General features: G+C 42.0%; 1 protein-coding gene across 2 annotated transcripts in view; it reads left to right on the forward strand.

Moving 5' to 3' along the window:
- The first annotated feature begins 8,711 nt into the window (after nt 1-8,711).
- Nucleotides 8,712-24,322, forward strand: part of DAPP1 (dual adaptor of phosphotyrosine and 3-phosphoinositides 1) — a 55,377-nt gene continuing 39,766 nt past the window's right edge. For both annotated transcript variants that reach the window (XM_043438814.1, XM_043438815.1), the window contains exon 1: nt 8,712-9,004. In XM_043438814.1, coding sequence (XP_043294749.1) covers nt 8,904-9,004 — 101 coding nt within the window. In that variant the 5' untranslated portion in view covers nt 8,712-8,903. The remainder of the gene's footprint in view (nt 9,005-24,322) is intronic.

Raw genomic sequence — 24,322 nt, forward strand, 5'->3', positions numbered from 1 at the left:
CCCCCAAGATCTGAAGGTGTGTAACTTGACATGGTTTCATTTTGTTGAGTTAGCAGCTAATTTTGCAAACTGAAAAACAAAAGCCGGTGTGCTCAAGGTTTCATTTCAGTCGTGCTTTCACTATTCAGCAATCAATGGAAAGACAATCAAGCATGGCCTTTCTGTACAGATGGCGCCACCCTTCACAAGCAAATAGCACCATCACATTAACCCTCAAATGCAGATGTTTGCTTATTTTTGAGACTTTAATAAGGTACAGTGAGTGCTGAAGTAAAGGCATTGCTGAAGAAAGCTTAATATCATTTAATCTGCCTGTATCACTTGTGAAAAAGATCGTACTGCAGTTCTAGGAAATCAGGAGACACGCAAAACAAAGCACTATTCTTAAACCACACAGACATGTGCTTTCTTCAAATTATTACAAACACCGCTCTATCTGAAGGTATGTTGATCCCTGTGATAAGCAGTGCTTGGTTCAATGCAATGGTCCCCGACTTCAATGCAAAGCATGATATGTACTGTGCGTGGGCAGGAGAGCTTCAGCAACTCTGTGGGACTGTGGGAAAGTCACAAAATCTCAAAGTTCAAAGGAATCTTAAAAGCGATTTCCTCCAAACATTAAGAATCGTTTTATCAGTAGCTACAAAGTCAGAGTGAGGGAGAGAGTGAGAGCGGTCTAGCCCCGAGGATAAGAATTGAGAAACAGTGACAAACCTGAGTGAGACAATTTATTTGGGGGGCTCCAAAATCACTGCAGATGGTGACTGCAACCATGACCTTAAAAGGCACTTGCTCCTTGGAAGAAAAGCTGTGACCAACCTAGACAGCATATTAAAAAGCAGAAACATTACTTTGCCAACAAAGGTCCATCTAGTCAAGGCTATGCTTTTTCCAGTAGTTATGTATGGATGTGAGAGTTGGACTATAAAGAAAGCTGAGCGCCAAAGAATTGATGGTTTTGAACTGTGGTGTTGGAGAAGACTCTTGAGAGTCCCTTGGACAGCAAGGAGATCCAACCAGTCCATCATAAAGGAGATCAATCCTGAATATTCATTGGAAGGGCTGATGCTGAAACTGAAACTCCAATACTTTGGCCACCTGATGAGATTAGAACTGACTCCTTGGAAAAGACTCTGATGCTGGGAAAGATTGAAGACAGGAGGAGAAGGGGACGACAGAGGATGAGATGATTGGATGGCATCACTGACTCGATGGACAGAAGTCTGAGCAAGCTTCAGGAATTGGTGATGGACAGGGAAGCCTGGCGTGCTGCAGTCCATGGGGTCGCAAAGAGTCGGACACGGCTGAGTGGATGAACTGAACTGAAGAGCACATGCTTGCCTGCTCAGTCACTAAATCATCTGACTACTTGCAACCCCATGGAGTGTAGCCCACCAGGTGCCTCTGTCCATGGAATTCTCCAGGAAAGAATATTGGTGTGGGTTGCTACTTCCTTCTCGAGGGAATCTTTCTGACCCAGGGGTGGAACCTCTGTCTCCTGCTTGGCAGGAGGACTCTTTACCACTGAGCCACCAGGGAAGTCTGACTCAGAGCACACTTCTTTCTAATTTTTTAAAAACGGGTTTTCAACTTCCCATCTCCTAATTATTAACATGGTATTTTATATCTTAGAAGATAGACAAACAATATTAAGAACGACTTAAGAAGTCATGTACAATTTCACATATTCATAGCTGTTTCCAGCCTACCTTTTGGAAAATTTTCCTACATTTCCTTCTATCAAGTTTTTCTTTAAATGATTAGTATTATTTGTATATCTATTCTAAAGACTCCCTGGAAAACTGTATTTTTAAAGACTATATAAAAATCCACTCTATGGCTGGGCGATACGTTTCTTAACTATTCTGTTAATAATAGGCATTTAGGCTCTTTCCAGCCTGTCCATCTTATAAGATGAAGATTACTGTATTATTATTGTATTTGTCTATTTTGGTCTATGTGGTAATATTACCACATAGACCAAATTTGGGTTGAGCCAAATTTGAACCAAAATTTCAACCATTATTTGGGTTGAAATTCCTAGAAATGGAAATACTGGGTCAAAGAGCGTTAAGAAATGTTTACAAAACTTCCCCGACGGCTTCCCCAATGGCTCAGTGGTTAAAGAATCTGACGGCAGCGACTTCCCTGGTAGACCCAGTGGTTAAGAATCCACCTTGTCATGCAGACGATGCCAGTTGGATCCCTGGTTGGGAGACTAAGATCCCACATGCTGCAGAGCAGCTAAGCCCTCTTGCAGCAACTACTGAGTCTGCATGCCACAACCAGAGAGCCCATGTGCCACAGCGAGAGACCCTGCATGACTCGGTGAAGATGCTGCGAGCCGCAACACCTGACAGAGTCAGATAAATAAACGGATATTCAGTTCAGTTCAGTCGCTAACAATAACAACAGAAAAGAATCCACATGTCATTCAGGAGACACAGGAGCCTTGGGTTCAATCTCTGAGTTGGGAATATCTCCTGAAGAAGGACATGGCAACCCACTCCAGTTTTCTTGCCTGGAGAATCCCGTGGACAGAGGAGCCTGGCGGGCTACAGTCCCTGGGGTCTCAAAGAGTCGGACATGATTGAGCGACTAAGCACGCACACACAGACTGTAGCCCGCCAGGCTCCTCTGGCCATGGAATTCTCCAGGCCAGAATACTGGAGTGGGTTGCCATGCCCTCCTCCAGGGGATCTTCCCAACCCAGGAATTGAAGCAGGGTCTCCTGTGTTGCAGGCAGATACTTTACCAGCTGAGCTTGGAAATTAAAAATAAACTACTAAATGGCCAGTTTTCATACCCAGAGCAGTGCATAAAAATGTTCGTTTATACCAGACCTCACTGGCATTGAACACTGGCTTCCTGTAACCATGCAGGGCTCATGAAACGCCATGAATGGGCTTGGGCACAGAGCACATGGTGGACACGAAGGAAGAGTGACTGTAGTATCCCGGGGTAGTGCTCCCTGACATCTACTCACCTCCAGTCACTCTCTCCGGCTCTTCCTAGAAGGGGCGGGGCCTTAGCCTTTATCCCGCACATCCTCACAGTTATTTCTCTTTCCAGAAACATCAGCTTACACCTGCAAAACCAAGTCTCCTGCTCTACTCTTGGTGGAAGGGTTTTGCCAAAGCCCTTTAGCCCTCGTCCTCCTTAAGGTTGCTCTATGTAGCACAGGACTCCGCCTGCTCCCCAGAACACTACTTTTGGCTAAGCCAGTCTGGCTCTTTGGAGGCAGTTAGTAAAGTGGACAGAAGCAGGTGAGAAGGGCTGGCTTTTGGCTGCATTTCAGCTCTCTTGTTAGTTAAGTGACTTTGCATAACTACCTTCAATGGATCTGTAGTTTCATTGTTTATAGGATACTCTTGGTGTGAGAAAAAAAAAAGAGACGGACCCTTTTGATGTTTTGGTGAGACGACAATACTTTGTTGTGTGTTATGTGTTTGTGAGGGGGGCGCGTCTCATGCACTGATGCTCACTAGATGCCAGGAGTTCCCCAAGTTGTGAAACCAAACCATCCCTAGATGCTGCCAAACTGGATGGCAAAATTGCCCCTGTTGAGAACCATAGTTTTAAGGCCTATGGACACTGTATTAGGATTCTCCAGAGAAACAGAGTCAATAGCATATGTATGTATATATCTATATATCTGTATCTATTTATCTATCTACCTATATTTATAAAGAGATTTATTTTAAGTAGTTGGCTCACCTGATATTGGAGGCTGGAAAATCAAAAGTCTGTAGGATGAGCTGGCAGGCTGGAGACTCGGGAAAATTGATGTTCCAGTTTGAGTTTGAAGTTTGTCTGCTGTGGAATCAGGGAGAATGCTGTTATGGATGAAGTCTGAGGGCAATCTGCTGGAGAATTGTCTTGCTTTTGTTCTGTGCAGACCTTCAACTGATTAGATGAGGCCTGCCAAATTCGAAAAAGCATTTTACTTTACTCAAAATCCACCAATTTAAATGTTAATCTCACTAAAAAAAAAAAAAAAAATGCACTCACTAAAACACTCAGAATAATATTTGACCAAAGCTCACATGCATGTGAAGACAGAGATCACATTCTGGGCAGTGACCCAGAGGGTAAACAAGTGTTTCAGTTATTGATCCCTGGGTAACACACCACCCCAAACTCGGGGGCTTAAAACAGCAGGCTTCTTATCATGTGTGTGTGTTCCTTAGATCTGAAATTCAAACAGGGAGTAGAGGGGAGGGTTTATCTCTGCTCTTCAGCATCTGGGACTCAGTTAGCGAGACACAGATCCCTGGGACTGACAGTTGGGTGGAGGCTGGGGTCATCTGGACGTTCTTCAGTACTGTTTGGAACTGGGACTGAGATAGCTTGAGCTGGGTCTCCTAGGACTGTAAACAGACCACAGTCATGAAGCATTTGGGCTTCCTGACTCACGTTTCTCCCAGTGTTACTGCTGGGTTCCACAAGGGAACACTCTGGGAAGGATGTCTGGAGAATGGGTGTTCGAGAGACCAGGCTGAAGCTGCAAGGCTTCTGATGACCGCCCCTCGAAAGTCATGCAGCGTCACCACATGCCTAGCTGACATCTTCACTTGCCTGCTTTGTAACTCTCAACAACTAAAATTTATCTCTATGTAATATTTCCTAAGCAACTTGGAGCCCACACTGTGGGTCTGCTGATCTTATTTTTTCAGAATGTTAAGTTACCCAGGAAAACATGTTTTCCCTAGGAGTACACTAAGAAAGTAAAATCTAACGTGTTTATATTCTTCCTTTCCCTTTCGAGAGAAAGCACGTTTTATTTGTTTCCAGCTTCCTGCTCTCCTGAGAAAGAAGGGATAGAGTGAATTTTATACCTTGATGTTGGTGAGTTATGGCCACATGCGTGTGCTCAGTCTTGTCAGTTGTATCTGACTCTTTGTGACCCCATGGACTATAGCCTGCCAGGCTCCTATGTCCATGGGGATTCTCCAGGCAAGACTACTGAATGAGGTTGCCATGCCCTCCTCCAGGGGATCTTCCTGACCCACGGATCGAACCCACGTCTCCTATGCCTCATGCATTAAGGTGGAGCTGAGCCAGCAGGGAAGCCCGAGTTACAGCCACTTACAGACAGCTTTATCCAACAAAGAATCTAGTACTGCTTATCTAGACAAGAGAAGAAAATGAAAGTGTCCCAGTTAATTCACATGACCTTTGATATTGTATTAAGTGATCACACAATTGAGGCAGAGGACACAGAGATGGTGGCTTGAAATAAAACTCCAACTGACATAGTTTTAAAAGCAATATGGCAGCACTGAGCTTGCCACAGTTAGAGTGAGAAGCCTTCCCTGTTGGAAAGCTGGCCTGCAGCCGAAAAACCAATGGTTAGTTCTTTCTTCCTCTACTGTTCCTCTCTTCTAATTTTATATGAAATGATAATTTCTTCTTTTTCATGAGTGGGAAGAACAGCCAGCAAGAAATAGTTAGGGTCCCTCAAGCCCAAGCAATGGTAACCTCAGTTCATGGTAATCCCATATATTGTTTACTTTTCCAGAATGTGTTATTTATTTCCCACTGACATAAATGATGGAGATGAAGAGATCATGCTTATGTAACAGTTAATCAACCAAAGGAACCAAAGGACCATTCCCCTTGCACTCTGAAGAGCATGGGTAGGGTTGCTATTGCCAGTAACCAGGTGCAAAGCAGCATTGTGACATCTGAGCTTTCCATAGAGAAAAATAGATTAGGGAAGATTTAAAAGTTTCTTCAACCACATGGAGTCGTTTCTTTTAAAAAACTTCTTAAGAGTAGTCCCAACTGTTAGAAAGCTATTTTTCTAATAAATGAATTCAAATCTGGACAAACTAACTCTCCCTGAATCCTCTTAATGAGAATATTGACAATTTGAATGTGATAGTCATCCCGATGAAGGTTGATAAAGAAAATAACTTTCGGTCAAAGAATAATAAGATGTTCCAAAATTGTCAAAACAGCTCAAGACTGTTTGTGCCCATTTCTATGTCCAATACAGTGTGGAAAGAATTTACTTCTATGGACCAGCATCATGAAAAGAGAATAATGAAATAAATATGAAGTGAGCTATGCGCTTTTAAAAAGTATTCTTTGTGCCTGTTTGACTAAAAATAAATAGAAAAAAATTTAAAAATAAAAAATATTCTTTGTGCCTGTTTGGAAGGTGTTTGAAAGCAAAAATTGCAGTTTCTTTAATAAATATATATGCATGTTGTTGCTATTATTTAGTTGCTAAATCGTATCTAACTCTTTTGTGACCATATGGACTGTAGCCCGTCAGGCTCCTCTGTCCATGGGATTTCCCGGGCAAGAATGCGGGAGTGGGTTGCCATTTTCCTCTCCAGGAGATTTTCCCAACCCAGGGAGTGAGCCCATGTCTCCTGCACTGGCAGACTGATTCTTTACCACTGAGCTACCAGGGAAACCCAAATATATATTATATATTATTAATATATATATAAATATACAAATATATGTAAGCCTATATATATGGCATGTGACCAATTTAATATTAAAAATTACAAATATTTTATGACTGTTCAGTATTTTGTTGAAACCATCTAGTGATGCTGGGGGAACTGGTCTCCCTACAATGCTTAATGCCAACTCAGTGGAGCATGGGGATGGTAAGGATGAGAGGGGTCCTGGAGGACATGGGATACGTGACCAAAAAAAGTATGACATCAAAGGCAAGAGCAGTGGATGGGACAGTAAGATCAGAAAGGGAGAGGGGAAGGGAGAGTGAAAAGAGGAAGACAGTCATCTTAGTGAATGCTGCTACTTTCCTAAAAATTAAAAAAAAAAAAAAGATTGAGTGAAAGGAAAACCAGAATTTGCTAAAATGGGGTCAGAATAGATTCTAAAACCCTGAACAAAGAGCAGTCGAAAGGGAACAGGAACTGCCCGACTGTTCCCCATCTCTGCAGTGTTCACATCCAGCGCCTCCCTGGCCAGGCCTGGCCTCTGTTCCGAGTGGACACTGTGCTTCTCTCTGAACCAACTGTAGCTAAAGGAATTTTAAGTATAGATGTGTTATCAGAGCTTAGTCTCCCCCAGGCGATCTCCAGACACACAGGAATCCCTCCGCAGCAGGCAGGGTAAGTCAAGATCTCAGACAACAGGGATGAGCAGAGGCCAGAGGGAAGGCTGGGGGGGGGGGGGGGGGGGGGGAATGCTAGAATAATGTCAGGTACAGACTGACCTCTTCTTGCTGGTGGTGGTGGTTTAGTCCCTCAGTCGTGTCTGACTCTTTACGACTCATGGACTGTAGCCTTTCAGGCTCCTCTGTCCATGGAGTTTTCCAGGAAAGAATACTGGAGTGGGTTGTCATGCCCTTCTCCAGGGGATCTTTTCAACCCAGGGATGGAACCTGGGTCTCCTGCATTGCAGGCAGATTATTTTTTTTAATAATTTAATTAATTTATTTATGGCTGTGCGGGGTCTTCGTTGCTGCACGGGCTTTCTCTAGCTGTGGTGAGTGGGGGCTACTCGGGTTGTGGTACACTGGCTTCTCGCTGCAGTGGCTTCTCTTGACGAGCAGCACAGGCTGTAGGAGGCTAGGGCTTCAGTAGTTGCGGTGTACGGGCTTAGTTGTTCTGCAGCATGTGGGATTTTCCTGGATCAGGGATTGAACCTGCGTCTCCTACATTGGCAAGTGGATTCTTTGCCACCGAGCCACCAGGAAAGCCCCTGCAGGCAGATTCTTTACCAATGGAGCCACTGGGAAGCCCTTCTTGCTATCTTGGTTTCCTATAAAGCAGTCTCCTCAAACTTTAAGGCACTCCAGAGTCAGCTTAGGGATATTGTTCAAATGTCGAAACTGGTTCAGAAGCGCTGGGTTGAACCCAGATTCTAACAAGCTTCTGGTGATGCTGCTGGTCTTCAGACAGCACTGGGAGGAGTGATTTATAGAGCACCCTGACGAACCCTGATTGAGTCCGGTGTCACAAGAGGAAGGGAGAGAAAGAGAGAGAGACTCTTTCCTGCAGGTTCCTATAGAGAGTATTCGGGGAGCAACATCTGTTCTTTGTTCCCTTATTACAGTACTTCGCCCACTTCCCCAGGATTCAGAGTGATGACACTTTCCCTTTAGAACTTTCAGGCAGCTGTCGTTCTCTGCCGGTGAGACTGGACACAGAGCAATACCAGACGTGAGTCACCCAGGGAAGGAATCGGAACTCAGAGATTCTGGGAGCTCTAACCTGCCCTCTTAGCTGGGCACCGGGCTGGCCCCTGCAGCTTTTCTACTTTGTTCTCACTTCATCCTTCTTCCATGGAGGAACAATAATTATCTGAATCACGCTCAACCTGAACATCAAGTGTATGTTGGAAAGCCTGAACGATGGAAGCAGAAATATTGAGAAAGTGATAAAAATCAGACTTCAGGACAGAGGCTAGTGGTTTGAGTCTGATTCCTTTAACCCCTTGAAAGATGTTTCTGATCTAGAAGCTACCTCCATGCTCCTTGTGTGAGACAGAAGGCAGGGGTGATGGAATGCATCCTCTATAAACCAGAGGCAAACAGCATTAAGAAAAACGATGCTTTGGCCTCCCGAGGAGAGTCGGAGTTACTCGTCAATCTCGGTTGGAGTACTTTCATCTTTATTTCCTTTGACAGAAACTGCGTGTTGCGTGAGGCAGTGTGGGTGTCCTCGGAGTGGCTACCTAACTTTGCATGTTTCCTGACTGACACAACAGTCCTGCCAGTGCCTCAGGGCCGGGGTGGTGAGTGTCAGTGGGAGGAGTAACCAAGTTTCACTTCCTTGCTGGTTGGAGACTTGCAGCTACAGCCGGCTTGGGTCTCACCAAGGAGGGGAGACTGTGAGGAACAGCAGAGCCGTCCCTCTCTGCCTCTTACCCAGAGCACCTTGGCAGGGGCTTCGTGGACGTGAGGGGCGTGAATGGGCAGAGCAGAATCTCCAGAAGGGAAGATGAGCACCCAGGATCCTTCAGATCTGTGGAGCAGGTCGTGTGGAGAAGCGGAGCTGCTCCAGGACTTGGGGTAAGAGGGCAGGTCCCCATCTCCAAGTGCTTCTTGGGTGACCCTTAACTCACTGCTTCCACCTGAATGCTCAACTTGATGAGTGATTATCCTTAGTACTGTCTCTCTCTGCCTCCCCAGTCTTCTATCCTTTTTACTTAAAGGACAGTAGATACTCATCTCTGTGTGGGGCCAATTCCACTGTGAAAGCATGTATCATCTTTGCAGATCTAAAAATAAGTAGGTGGAGAAAATGGGACAAAAATAAAATATTGGAGATTCTTTGAGATTAGGGACAGAACTGGGCTGTGGTCACTGATGTTGCTGGGTTTCCTTGTTGTTATTGATCTGGTTTATAAATAAATGTGCTGTTAAACAGTTCTGAGCTCCAAGCTGTGAAATAAACAGAAAGCCTAGACCCTGCTGTAAGGGACAGGGACTTTTTCAAAAGAGAAAGAATGAGGAAGTGTGTGCAGCCGTGTCCCATATCTGTTTCTTTCTCCCGACACTGCACTTGTGACCTCTTGTATGCATGCATGTCTGGAAGGGCAACTTTGAGCCGTTCAAATACTAACAAGTCAGGAAGGGGATAAACTTTCTGCTCCAAACAGGCTGTACATTTAAGTAGGTGAAGTCACCACAGTCCCATCTTTAGAAAGGGACCAGATGAGACAGTTCATCAGGATACTTAATAAAAGAAGCTAGAAAAAAATAAAACAAAAGAAGCTAGGATTGCACAAGAGAAGGCTGGGGGATTTCCTAGAGAAACTGCTCCTTTCCCGGGATGCACCAGGAATAGACTGGTGAGGCTGGTTTTGACACCTGTGATTCCAGAGAGGCAAGCCCTGCACCTGCTGTCCTACTAAACAGCTCTGATCTTCACAAACACCCAAGGACAGAAGGGCTTCACTTGTCTGCATCTTACAAAGGCAGATAAGTTCCAGTGGTCACCCATCAATTACAAGGCAGGTTTCCAATCTGCCGGGTCCATGTTCTTAATCAGAGAAAAACTAAAGTAGGGATGAACTCTCTCTCCATGAAGACCGCAGAGATTGTATCTTTTGGAGTTGTATTACTAGAAGAGTTCTCAACAAGTCCTGTCTTTATTAATAGATTTTAAATTGAGGTCTCAGAATGGAAATCTGCCTTCATAAGGTAGATCAGACATAACAGCTAGACTTTTCAGTAAAGTGGAGTGGAGTCAGAGCTCCAGGACACTTCTAGCCTCCTGGACCAAATCCCCAAACAGCAGAGGTAAAATGCCCCCTGGGCATACAAAACAGTCATCACAAAGCCGGGGCACGAAAGCTAGAAGCTGAGCTCTCACTTAGATCTTTATTAACTTATTAAATTATCATTTTTTATGTGATGGGTTATCTAGATTCCCAGCCCACGATTGGTAGGAAGCCCCAAAGGAGAAGAGACAAAGGAAATACTCTGCTCTGCTTCCTTATTTCAACAATCCTTGAACCTAGGCTCTGTGACTGAGTACCCTTGGCACTCACTTCAATGACAAAGATGAGCTAATGCTGTCTCTTCTCCCCACCTTAGTGCCCATAGCAGGAAATGACTGCAGGTAAAACCCACAAGAAAACAGGTGTCTTTCCTCTACGTGTGGAGATGGACATCCACTACAACCCACAATTACCCCCAAAAGGTGCTTTTATGTCCAGACCTCTCTATTTCAGGAGGCCTGGAAATGTCTTAAACATTGGAGGATGGTTTCTGTAACAACAGGCCAGCTACAGTTATCTAGGGAAATTGCTCTACAGTTGTGTTTCTTAACCGTGGCCATGAACTAGAATAACCTAAGGAGTTTAAAAAAATTCCCTGCCCAGGCCACCCATCAGACAAATGACATCAGTGTCTTGGGAGGTGAGCGTTTTCTTTGTAAAGCTTCCAAGCGATTCCAGAGGGAGACTGAAGTTGAGAATCACTGCATGGAACAGAAATCCGTCAGAAGCACTGAGTCAATGTGCCCTTGTTTTTCATTTGTTGAGTATGTACATTAGGAATCTTAAAGCCATGAATAAATAGATACTGACATTTCATTTGTGGGTTTGGGAGCACTTGTTTACCAGTTTTTTACGGATCTATTTAACAGATCATAGAGTTCACTCATTATTAGTGTACAGTTCAATAATTTCTAGTGGCTTTAAAGAGTGCTACAACCATCACCATAAACCAATTTTATAACATCTTCATCATCCTGATAAGAAACCACAAGAGCATTTTTTTTTTTAATACTCAGTGTTGGGTTAATATATAACCTGGCTGATGGATGGTCCTGTTTCCCAGGTATAAATACTCTGATCATGGGCATTTTCAAGTGGCCGATGGTTTAACAACAAGCTTACAAAATCCCTGAGAATTTAATAATGGACTTGAGCTCTTGTCCCTCTAGGACAATCCTGATACACTTCTCGTAGGCCATAGGATCTGAGAAAACTTGAAAATAACTTGTTGTCTCTGGCGGAATTCTGAATAAAATGAAACTTCTTCTTTGAACCCATAAGCTACTGGTTAGGTAGAATCTACCCCTCAAGTGGAATGTGGAGGCTCAGTGATGTCTGACTCTTTGCAACTCCATGGACTGTAGCCCACCAGACTCTTCTGTCCTTGGAATTTTCCAGGCAAGATACTGGAGGGGTTGCCATATATTACTCTAAGGGATCTTCCTGACTCAAGGATTGATCTGACCTGTATCTCTTGCATCACCTACACTGGCATGCAGATTCTTTACTACTGTGCCACCTGGGAATCAAGCTACCCTTAAACTTCTAATTAATTCAGTTTTTCAAATGCTCCCTAAAAACAAAATGATTTAATGCACTTAATAGATTAAAAAAGGGTGATTTTATTGCCTTCATTTAAAAGTTGTTTTTAAAAGGATTATTTGAGTAGTTAGGTAGATTCTTAATGTTTGTATTTTTGATATAGACAAACAGATAAGGTGATGGTTAAATGGAAGAGATGTCATGCATCTTTGTTCTTCGGTCCCTATTTTCCTCCGGGCTCTGGAATCTGTCAGCTCTGCAAATTAAACCTTGAACTGCAGCAGCTCCATCCCCTGCCTTTCTAGGACACACACGACTTGCACACAAGACATGTTTATTCTCTCTAAAGTACCTAAATCAAGTAACTTGGATGCAGTTCTGCGTCTCATTTGTCGAGTGTCAGCCTAAAAGCATTTTTTTTTTTCATCCTAAACATGTTCACACGGCCAGAAGCAAAGGGGAAATAACACAAGCTGCAAAGGTTGCTCACTTCACTTACACACCAGCTGAAAGGGGGTGGGGGGAGGTGGGAAGGGAGGGGCAAGGGCCCTGGAGGATAGTCTGTGTGAAGGGGAAGGCAGACAGGGAGCAGAGGGCAGGCTGTGTGAGGCTTTCAAAATTAAGTGATGGGGAAAGGAAACAAATAATGACTATTTAAGATACCACCTAAGGACCAAACTAGGCTAGAATTGCTAATCAGTTTTGTGTTGTCCAACTCTTTGGGACCCCATGGACTGTAGGCCCGCCAGGCGCCTCTGTCTGTGGAATTTTCCAGGCAAGGATACAAGAGTGAGTATTCCCTTCTCCAGGGGATCTTCCCCATTTAAGGGCTTCCCTGGTGGCTCAGACGGTAAAGAATCTGCCTTCAATGCCTGAAACCCAGGATCGATCCCTGGGCCAGGAAGATGCCCTGGAGAAGGGAATGGCAGCCCACTCCAATATTCTTGCCTGGAGAATTCCAAGGACAGAGGAGGAGCCTGGTGGACTACAGTCCATGGGGTGGAAATGAGTCAGACAAACAAAGCGATTAACAGTTTCACTTTCATTTTAACCATTTAAAATTCCTGCAATTCTTTTATTATAACAAAAGTTCCTACAAAACAATGTAGGAATGGTGTAGGTGTGTTGTTTGTTTAAGGATGCACCCTTGCAAACGGTATAACTACAGACACAAAAGGGATACAATGAAATAAAAATATTTTAGGATATTTTAAAACTAAATATTCATGGGGACTTCCCTGGTGGTCCAGAGATTACAAAGGACGTGGGTTCAATCCCTGGTTGCAGAACTAAAATCCCACATGCTGTGGGGCCAAAATGTGAAAAGAAAAGAAAAAATTATTCACATTATCTAGTCATACATATTCCATCAAGTGAGAAATGTAGTAAATATTCCTTTAAAAAATATTCTTTTTTTAATATATACTTTCCTAATTCTCAAATCTGATAAGAAAGTATCTGTGTTTAGTTGTGTTGGCCAATGTCAAGAAAGTAGATTCTAAGCTCTGGGTATTAAAATAAATTCATTAAAAAGTCTCTCACTTCTCACCTCTAAGAGAAGGTTAGATCAGATGAAGGGTCAGTAAACATTTTTGTCAAAAATCAGGTTATAAATATTTTAGACTTTGCAGGTTTTATGACTTATGCTTCGGCTACTCACATCTGCCCCTTTGGGGTAAAAACAGCCATAAATAACACAAAAACAAATGACTGTGCTGGTGTGCAAACACAATGTTATTTAAGGACCTACCCTAAAATTTGAATTTCATATAATTTTCATGAGTCACAAAATATTCTTTTTGTTCCCCCTCAACTGTTTAAGCATAAAACTCCACTTGGCTCACAGTCGAAACAAAATCTTGTACATTGGCAGGAATTGGCCCTCGGATGATGACTTGCTGATTTAGGGAATGAGTAATAACAACTAAAGCCAGTTCTTACGGCAAGGCAGGCATTTTGCATACACTCGCTCTGGTCTTTGAATGATACTGATGTTCCAGCTCTACATCCAAGGAGACTCATCAGCAGAGCAATCAGGCTGCCTGGCGTCCTAGAGAATCTGGGTCCCCGGTCCATGCTTATCCCGTGGAACAGGTTGCTCTCTTGTTCTAAGAGTCATGTGCCAACCCCAGGCCATTCACATCATTTGACCTTCACAACACCACCATCAGCAGAGTGCGGTTGTGCTCGTTTCATAAACGCAGGAGATGACTTCAAGTCAGTCAAGTGAACTGTCTCTAGGTCACAGACCTCATGGTTGGTGCCCTGACATTGCCTAGGAACTTGCTCCAAAGCTGCTAGTCCTTCACGCGATGAAAGAAGGTAAATGTTCTAAGAATGGCAATTAGTCATTGCTGGTTGGTCACCACATACCAGGCATTATTTTAAGCCCTTTGTTTGTGTGACTTATTAAATTCACACATCACTGTGAGATAGATACTACCACTCATGTCATTCTTGTTTGCAAACGGAGAAATGAAGGACAGAGCTTTTATTAATATCACATGCCCAAGTTTACAAGCTCACAAAACTTCGAATCCAGGAGTTTGGCTCCAGAGCACACATTTTTCTCCACTAATATCACTTCCTAATTTCTGTCAAACTTCTCTCTTCTTATACCTGCACTATTAGTGCTAGTGAGAAGTGAGAGAAAAAAAAAAAGTTCTGTGATGACTACCACCAAAACATTTTTGTTTTTTACTAAAGACATTACTCTTTCACATTCTTCATATAATAAATATGCACACAAAGCCAGATCAATAACTTAATTCATCAGAACTTTTAAAAATTGAGGGTAGATTCCTTTCATCTAGGCTAGACAAATTGAGTAGGCTAAGAAAAATATGGTAGAGTCAAAGCTTTAAAGGAACCCGTTTACTTGATACCAAGTAGAGCAATGAAGCTTGTTCCCCTTCTGGCACAATTCTGTAATCTTGGGCTCTAAAAATGAGGGTGATTCTCTTGTGGCTGAGAAAGAGTATGTAACTTGTAGTGAGTACACAGTTCGATCTCTGCTTGAAGAAATCGAATTTCCTCTTTGGTTGTTGTGTTTCTGTTCCTCTATGGGTAACGGTGACTTCCTCCTACTTACATGTGGAAGTCTGGCCACACAGGTTCTCCACACTGAGTGGGGTCACTTTGTTTCACCCATTCTCCCTTCTATTTCTTCATAGATCCGTCTGTTGAATGATGACATTATGCAAGGCAGTGTGGGAGATGCTGGCAGTAAGAAGTGGCTATTCCCTGGAGGAGTTTGCAGCGCAGAGAACAGGGAGTGCTGGTGTGGGTGGAGTTAGAAGGCAGGGTAGCGGGCCGGGGGTTATCACTGTGTCTACATAAGGCACGCAGCAGATGGCCTGAAGGAAGGAGATCCATAGGATTTCTGTCAGTTGAAGGCAGAGAGACAGTTTCTAAAGAGAAAATGTCATGAATAACACAGTAGAAGTGGAAAAACATGTGAATATTCAGAAAATGAAAACCATCCACACGGACTCAGACCCTCCCAGCCCCTGGGACCCAGTCATTACTCAGCGTTCAGCCTGACTCTGGTCTCCTCCTCTGAAAGACTCCACCTTCAGCTACTTTCTATGAGAACCCTTAACCTGGCTGTCCTCCTCTGGCTTCTAGTGTCATAACCTTACCCTTTTTTTTTTCAAACCTGGGTTAATTTCTTGTTCCCACCAACTCCCTCCCCACAACTATCCCATCAGCTAGGATAAAGTCCTGGTCTGAGCCCACACAGTCTGGCTCCTGCTCCCTGATGCGGGCCCGTATCTGAACCCACCGCGGCCGGGTCGCTGAGTCTTAGCTGTCGCTTCCTCACTTCTAGGCTCTCTGTGGTCCTGTCCTCCCAACTCCCTGCCCACTAGGGTCTGCTCCCATTGTCTCTTGTTAGAACTGCTCTGTTTAAAAAGCCTTAAAGTTTAAAAAGCATAATGGCAAGAGTTCAATTTGTTTTAAGAAAAATATAGCTATGTCAGACAAGGTTACTTTTTGGAGGCACGTGCCGAATTACTTCAGATTAAAGTGCTGTGATTTCTGTAATTTACTTTCAAATGTTCACCCAAAAACATAGGAAGAAATATGGCAAAAAGTTAAAAATTATTTTACCTAAAATATGGATATTATTTAAATATGTGGGTATTATTTATACTATTTTTCTACTTTCTTATATATCTGATATTATTCATCACAGTTTAAAATGATAATAAATGCATTAATTATTGAAAATTTGGGGAACAAAGAAAAGCACCCAAAATGACCCCCAAATGACATATTATTCAACTCTTCTCCAGTCTTTTAAAAGCAGTTTTCTGTAAACACACACAGATGGAATTGTGGTCATACCAGGTATATAATTTTGCTCTGGCTTTCTGCTACCGTATATCTTCTTCATCTACTTGTTCTTTCTCAAAGTGGATTCTGGGTCTGGTCTTTCCTCAAGCAGCCTGTTTCTCTATTTTAAAATCTGAATATTTAGACTGGTCCAAATTCCAGAAAGCCTTAAATAGATTAGGAATTTGGACTTTGGTCAAACTTCATTTGACAGTATGGAAATATTGAACATTTACAGGGACATGGAATTGTGTGGCCACCATGCTTTGTTTTGGGATAGATTAACCTGGGAGTTGAGCATGATGCGTAACATTGAGTTCAGAGCCAAGAAAGCTAACGAGTGAGGAAGTTTACAGATCTGTGAATAAGAAACTAGAGTGAGGACCTGGGAATAGTAAGGAAGGAACAGGGTGGAAGCCAGTAATTCCACTGAGCTAAAAACATAAGGGATTCATATCCAAATAAGAATGAGTTCTGCTTTTGTATAGTTTTTCAAAATGACATCAAAAAATTTTTGACAGTCTTATTCTTATTTATGTCTTATTTGACAGTCTCGTGTCTTATGTCTTATTTGACAGTCTTAATGTCATGAATGTCTTCTAATTCATCCATTGTTTGCTCTATCATTAGAAAAATCTAAAGTTGCCTGGGTCTCATTTTACTGCTCATAGGATTCTGATTCACCACCAGTTTGGTCTATGTTTTGGATTAATTCTCCACATAGTCTTAGAACCTTTTCCAGATGTCAGTCCTAAGGCCCTAAGAGGTTTGGACAGCTGCTCCAGGCTGAATGCTGAGTACACTTTTTGACAATGAGCACCTTAGGGGCAGGGCTGTAGGTTACACATCTTTGTAACCTGGGCTGGAAGCCCTGGGCTTCCATCCAAGCCCAGCACTTGACAAAGAGCAGATACCTAAATATCTGAATTGTCTCAAGTTGGGTCAAAACCAAGACAAGAACTCAAGGTCCCTGACTTCAGTTTTCCCCACCAACACTGGTGATGTACTTGTATATATTACCCTCAGACTCACTCAGTGCTCTTAACAAATGATTTATCTGCTGGGAAAAATTGACCTCAGTTGGAGGCATCATCTAAACAATGAAATAGACAGGAGATAATGAAACAAGGATCTTTCTTTTTTACATTCCCCCAAAGTTTGGGACTTTTTCCCTAGAGATATAGCTTCCTGAAAGTGGCCGTCTCTGTCTCCTGTCCCAGCCCACAATGATAGGTTGTCAATGGCAACTACAGTGTGAGGACAATTGCCCACCCTGAAGCAGCATTTCATGATGTTTAGGTTGTTAAGGGTAACCAGACTAAGTGCAGAGTCAAGCTTGCTTCCACTCAGATATGAGCCTTCTTGAAAGAGCCTCTGGTTTGAGAGGTCTGCCCAGTCATTGAAGACCCCCTCAAGCTCTTATCTGTGAAGTAGTTTTTCTAGTCAGTCTCTGAAATTTGGCTCCGGTCCAAATCACACATTCCCTGATCCCCAGCCACGGGGAGAACAATGACGCTCTTTTGGTTTTACAGCCATTTGTGCACACTGCAGGCGGACCTGGGGACTGGGCAGGATCTCCGCTGGGGTGAGATGCACTTTGCCCTCATCCCCCACCCTCCCCACTCCTGGTGGCTCTGCCCTAGGGTCTCACATGCCTCTGACCTTCCTGGGTCCACTGATCCACGTCAGCCTCTGTGGGTCTGCATCCTTCTGGCACTTGGGGTTCTCTACTTCTGTGTCCTGGATCACTCCTGTGTCCGGATCACTCTGGGTGGGTCTCTGTTAGTCCCTATGTGTTTCTGGCTACCTGTGTGAGCCTCTAATGTGCCTTTCTTGGTCTCCAGGTCCTATATCTCTCTTTCTACAGTTCTTGGCTCATGTGTCTCTCTCTGGCCTTTGTGTCCCTCTGTGTCTCTGGATTTCTGAGTCTCTGTCTCTCTTTCTGTGTTTCCACCTCTCAGGACTTCTTGTCTCACTCCTCGGGCTCCTTCAAGGACAGGTTTAGCCTGGTTTCCAACTCCCACAGAATTATCACACCCCTTCAGTCTGTTTCCTTTCAGCTGGGCCTTGACTCCACAAAAAAACACTGAGGCCCCACCTTTAGTGCGTTGTGTGACAGATACCTACTCTGGCTCTGTCATCACTCAGGTATGCTTCCTCAAGCCTGGGACAGCTGGCCGCCCCATTTAGCTCTGCTACTATCATTTGTAAATGTGGGCATTTAGAATGGCAATGGACGGTGCCTCGGACCAGCTGGTTCCATCACAGAAAACTCCTGATTGGAAAGACAGTGGTGAGTCTTTCTACAACTGCCCCCTGTATCACACTATGATACACAGAACTTTCAAACTTCTTTGCCAAGCCTCTGCTTGGTTCTCTTTATTTGGATGGGATCCTTTGCTATGATCAAAATGGAAAGATGAGCGCATGTCTGCGCACAGTGGACTTAACATGCTCATGTGGACCATACCACATTGTCACATAAAATATGCCACAGCCTGACTATGGTACCAGTTTCACTACTGACATCTTCTGAGCTGATCAGACATTTCCTTCTCCTTAACCCACGATTTCTAATGGCCAAGTGCTTCATTTTTTCAGGAAATCAAAGTATCTAGCACTAACCCTATGAAAAAATGAATACAAAAGCAATCCCATGCAGTGACTCAAGCACTGAGGATGAAATAGCCTGAGTTAAGATGGCTTAGATTGAGATTGCCTAATGGGTTCATTTTTTTTGTTGTTCTATCATCACTGTGTTCAGAAGGATTCTGAGGCCAAGCATAAGCTTAGCAAGGAAGTGTCTTCAATGAGCTATGTTATCCATGGATGTAAGAAAAGGAGAGTGCAGAGACTTCCCTGGTGGTCCCGTGGCTAAGACTCCGTGCTCCCAATGCAGGGGGTTGGCTCTATTCCTGGTCAGGGAATTAGATCCCACATGCTACAACTAAGAGTTTGTGTGCTTCACTAAAGATTTCAGATGCTGAAACGAAGATTGAAGATCCTGAGGGCCTCAACTAAGACCTGCACAGCCAAATAAATATAAAAAAAGAAAGAAAGAAAAGGGGAGTGCATATATGTTATGAATGTGCGATGTTTGGTCTAGAGAGTTCAGAAAGCATGTCAGTGCCATTCAAAAGTGAGAATAATTTCCAGAACTGTTTCTTTTGTATTCTAAAGCTTCTCAAATATAATATATTTAAGTTTTTGATTAAGAAGGCTTGCCATCTTACTTTTTGTCTAAAGAAAAAATGCTTGTCATGAACACACAAAAAAGTGAGCGTAATTTTGAAAATGAATAAAAAGTGAAAATTCTCTAAAGAAGAGTGCTTTTGTTGGCTGTTCAACTCCAGAGCCTATAAGCTGTTTTCATACAAGCAGGAATTTCTGTTATTGTTTTGGGTTAAAATATAGGTCCTCATAAGTCTGAAGGGACAGAATCTTATTTCTATGTCACTTCTTTTTGGCAGGAAGGGGGAAAATAGGTATTTAAATATGTGAATAATCTGTAGACGTGAGTTAGGAAGAAATTTTCTCCCCAAGATGTGTATAGTCAAAACCGGGTGTATGGCTCATGTTTTAACATGCAAGACCGGTTCCTGTGTCCACTTGTTCTTCCCCTGTTATTTTGCATTTTCCCTCAATATAGACCCTCTGTTCTAGGTAAGCATTGTGTTTTCTGTAGACCCATGCATATTTCAACCCCAGTGCCTTTTCTTATGCTACTGCCCCTGTTGGAATGCTCTTTTCTCTTACACTTAATGAATTCTGTGTCTATTCTTCAAGTTCCAACTCATAGTCTTCCTCCTCCATGAAGCTTTCCTTGGTCATTTCATTTCCTCAGGAGATCCCCCTTCTATATCATTTACTGTCCATATCACTAAGATAGCAGCTATCTGGGGATTTTTTAAAGTTAAATTAGCCACAGACCCTTCTCTTTTCTTCCTAAGTACTGTGAAGCCACTTAGCATGTTCTTTGCTCTCTGTCTCCCTCTTTAATACTACATACAGTACACTCAAACCATCAAGATTGTTGAAGTGAATTACAGTTTTTATGACCAAGAGTCCTTCAATCTGTGCTTCTCAAACTCTAAACTCATATCAATCATGTATAGCTCGTGATGAAAACTGATTATAATTCAAGGGGTCTAGGAATGTGAACGTGCTAATGTGAATTCCTAACTAAATCTCAGGGTTCTGAATGACAAAAGACTTCTCATTGTTTTTCAAACATCAGGTACAACCCAAGCATGTCCTTAAAGTTAATTTAGTGGATCACAATCAATATTTGTTAAAAAGAAATTGAAAATAGTAAATAGCATTTAAAAGGATAGTATTGTTTCCTATAACACTTCTGGGGGATTTTCTTGTATGTATGTTAATAAAGTAACTGTGTATACACACGCACACACACAGAGATACAAAATATATTTTATGTTGTTGGTTAATTCAAAGAGCTTGAAAGCTTCTCTTTGAAAGGACAGAGCAGAATGAGAAATAATTGTATCAACAAATAATGAAGACAATTAAACTCAAAGGGATAAGAAACCATGAAGACTCCAGTATGGTGGGGCAGGTTCCCAGAAGGCTCTGGCACAAAGGGCGTGGAATGAAAGAAGGGGCAGAGCTGAGGACGGGGTTTCTGGATGGAGCTCGTCTGTTTTGTCTGTGGTTGAGCTTATTTCCTGTATCTGACTGAGAGGCAGCTATGAAAAGTCTTTAGTGGGTGGATGTTTCCTAATTTGTTAATGTATCATGGAAGGGATAACGCCACAGTTTCCTTCAAGGCCAGCTGCGGGTTTGACAAGCTAGTAAGCCCAGTACAAATATTCTTTGGAAGTTTGATAAGCTTTTGTTGACTCTATTACCCTTGAGCTATTTATGACAATGTGGGGACCTTGGGAAAAAAGAAAATACAACATTGCTTCAAATGTGTTGTTGTAAAGAATAGTTTCTGGCTCTTTTTCACTTCTTCAGGGACAATGAGACAAAACTTTTTTTTTTTTAAGTTTCTGGAAAATGAACCTTATCCTAAACAGCAGAGGAGTTGTATTCCCAGCAACCAACACAATGTCTAGAATACTCATAACTGTTGTTGTTCAGTCGCTCAATTGTGTCTGACTCTTTGCAACCCAATGGACTGTAGCCCTCCAGGCTCCTGTGTCCATGGGATTTCCTAGGCAAGAATACTGGATTAGGTTACCATTTTCTTCTCCAGGGGATCTTATGGACCCAGGGATCTAAACATGCGCCTCCTGCATTGGCAGGTGGATTCTTTACCACTAAGCCACCAAGGAAACCCCAACGTATGTTGTATAAATTGCAGAGATTGTATCTTGCTCTCTTCCGCAAAAGTTAAAGAATCATATAAGAGGTTTTTTATAGAAGTCAATGTTCCAGCATGAAAATAAGAGAGTTTTCCTACCAGGTGTTATTATTAGTCACCTTGACAGATGAGAAAAATGGAGGTTGCTACTTGCATGGGGTCACAACCAATGTGTCAGAAGTCACTGGGGCAGATGGACTTATCACTGAGGAAGTGAGTGGAGATAAAGGCGTGTTCTTGCTTCACAAAATTTTCACAGATACTGCATGGGTGTTTGTGAGCCAGGTTGACTGCTTATTAACATTCTTTTTCACTTGGCAGTTCCCAGCAGTAAAAAGGTCTTTTATTGCCCTTAATTCTAAAAACGTCATCTAATGCAGCTGGCAGAGATGTGGGAGGGCCACAGAGGAACATGACTTACTTTGGGGTTTTAATCAGCAGCAGGTCCAGCGTGAATCAGCAGTGTGATGCAACTACTAAGAAACAAATGCAATCTCGGGTTGTCTTGCAATGTACCTGACAGCCGGAATAGGGAGATCCTTTGGGCTTTGGGTTTTGCACATCAAGTCTTACCTTGAAGATAGATTTTAAATATTTGGAAAGTATTCAGAGGAGATAAGTTCTCTGGGTGATCAAGGGACTGAAAGTCTGTCATAAAAGGAGAAGTTGAAGATGATGAAAACAAAAGCGAGAACATTTTAAATACTTTTAACGATTTGTATAAGTGACATCTATATAACTCCGAGAAGTAGCTTTGAAACCATCTGTTGAAAGCTGTACAGTGGGAAACAGTAAACTGATGTAGGCAAGGGTTTTCTGGCCGTAAATCATAGAAGTATGTACAGGTTTGCCTGTACAAATAGTGAGTTCCCTGTTACTGGCAATATGTAAACAAATATTGGATAAGAATCTTATTAGGGTTTAGACTTTACTCACATATTGTACAAAAATTAGAAATATAAACCAAGCTGTTGGCGATTAGGGATTAAATGTAGCTTTTATTTACTAAGTCAAACATTTTAAATGTTTACTCTAAAAAAAAAAAAGCAGATGTGACTTTTATAATCACCAGAAGTGAGTTTGCTGTGAAGCCAATGAAGTTTTAGCTTCAGGGCCTCTGTCTTGTACAGACCCTAGTGATGTAGTTGAAATAAATGCATCAATTGGAAAAATATTTAAGATTAGTCCCTGAGCATTAAAATGTTAAATACCCTTACAGCTCATTTATGAAAGAAATTTGACAGAGGTTCTCAAATTTTCCAACAATCCTAAAAACGTCATTATCAACATCACATTATGAAGTTGAAAATAACTTTTCTCTGCTATCAATAATTTAAAAAATTATAGGTGAAAGACTGAATTATTCTGTTCTCTCTATAGAAAATTATAGTAAAACATTGTTTTACATGAAAAAATAACTAGAGATGATTTGGCCAGAAGTGTAGAAAAAAAGTATGGGGTGTGTTAAACAGGTGTTTAATGAATATAAGTTGTTTTCTCACTTTGTCAGCTTTTTATTTTTTTAATTTGTGACATAATTGACATATAACATTATATTTGTTTCAAGGGTACAACATAATGATTCGATATTTATGTATATTGCAAAATGACCACCACAATAAGTTCAGTTAACATCCATCACCACATAGGTAACAAAACATTTTTTCTTGTGATGAGAACTTTCAAGAGGAAATTTGTACCTTTTGATATTCTTTATTCATTTTACTACCCCCTCAACATGTATCTCCAGCATTCACCAATCTGTTCTCTATATCTGTGAACTTGGTGTTTTGTTTGTTTGTTTTTTGCTGTTTTATTTTTTCTTATTTTTCATAGTTAAATGTTGGTGTATTCCATTCTTTTTTAATTGAAATATAGGTGGCACAGTGTAAAGAATCCGCCTGCCAATGCTCAATCCCTGGGTCAGGAAGATCCCCTGGAGTAGGAAATGGTACCCTTTATTTTCCACTATTGTTGCCTGGAAGATCCCATGGACAGAGGAGCCTGGGAGAGTCCATGGACAAAGGAGCTTGGAAGATTTCATGGACAGAGGAGCTTGGCAGGCTATGGTCCATGGAGTCACAAAGAGTTGGACATGACTAAGCGGCTGAACACACACACACATATAGCTGACATACACTGTTAGGTTAGTTTCAGGAGTACTACATAGTGACTTGATATTTGTATACATTATGAAATGATCACCACAATAAGTCTAGCAACCATCTGACGCCTACAAAGTTCTTACAATATGATCATCCATATTCCTTATGCTGTATATTACATCCCTGTGGCTTATTTATTCTATAACCAGAGGTTAGTACCCTTTAATCACCTACACCTGATTCACACACAATCCTTTCCTTTCTGGAAACTAAACATTTGTTTTCTGGATCTATGAATCTGTTTTGTTCTGTTTGGCTGGTTGTTTTGTATTTTAGGTTTCCCATATAAGTGATATTATATAGTATTTGTCTTTTTTCTGTCTGACATTTGGTTTAGCACAAGGCCCTCAAGGTCCACTCATGTTGAAAATGGCCGGATTTAACTCTTTATGGCTTAATAACATTTCCCTTATCCATTTATCCATCAATGGACATTTAGGTTATTTTTACATCTTGTCTACTGTAAATAACGAAGCAATGAACATTTTTTTTTTTAACATATATGTTTTCTAATTAGTGCTTTAATTTTCTTCAGATAAATACCCAAGAGTAGAATTGCTGGGTCATATACAGCAGTCCTATTTTTAATTTTTTGAGAAAACTCCAATCTGTTTTATATAGTGGTTGCATCAATTTACATTCCCACCAACCTTTTTTTCCACATCCTCACCAACACTGGTTAGTTCTTGTCTGTTTGATGATAGCCACTCTAACAGGTGTGAGGTGATATCTCATT

The sequence above is a fragment of the Cervus canadensis genome, chromosome 19, assembly GCF_019320065.1.
Source record: "Cervus canadensis isolate Bull #8, Minnesota chromosome 19, ASM1932006v1, whole genome shotgun sequence".
NCBI lineage: Eukaryota > Metazoa > Chordata > Mammalia > Artiodactyla > Cervidae > Cervus > Cervus canadensis.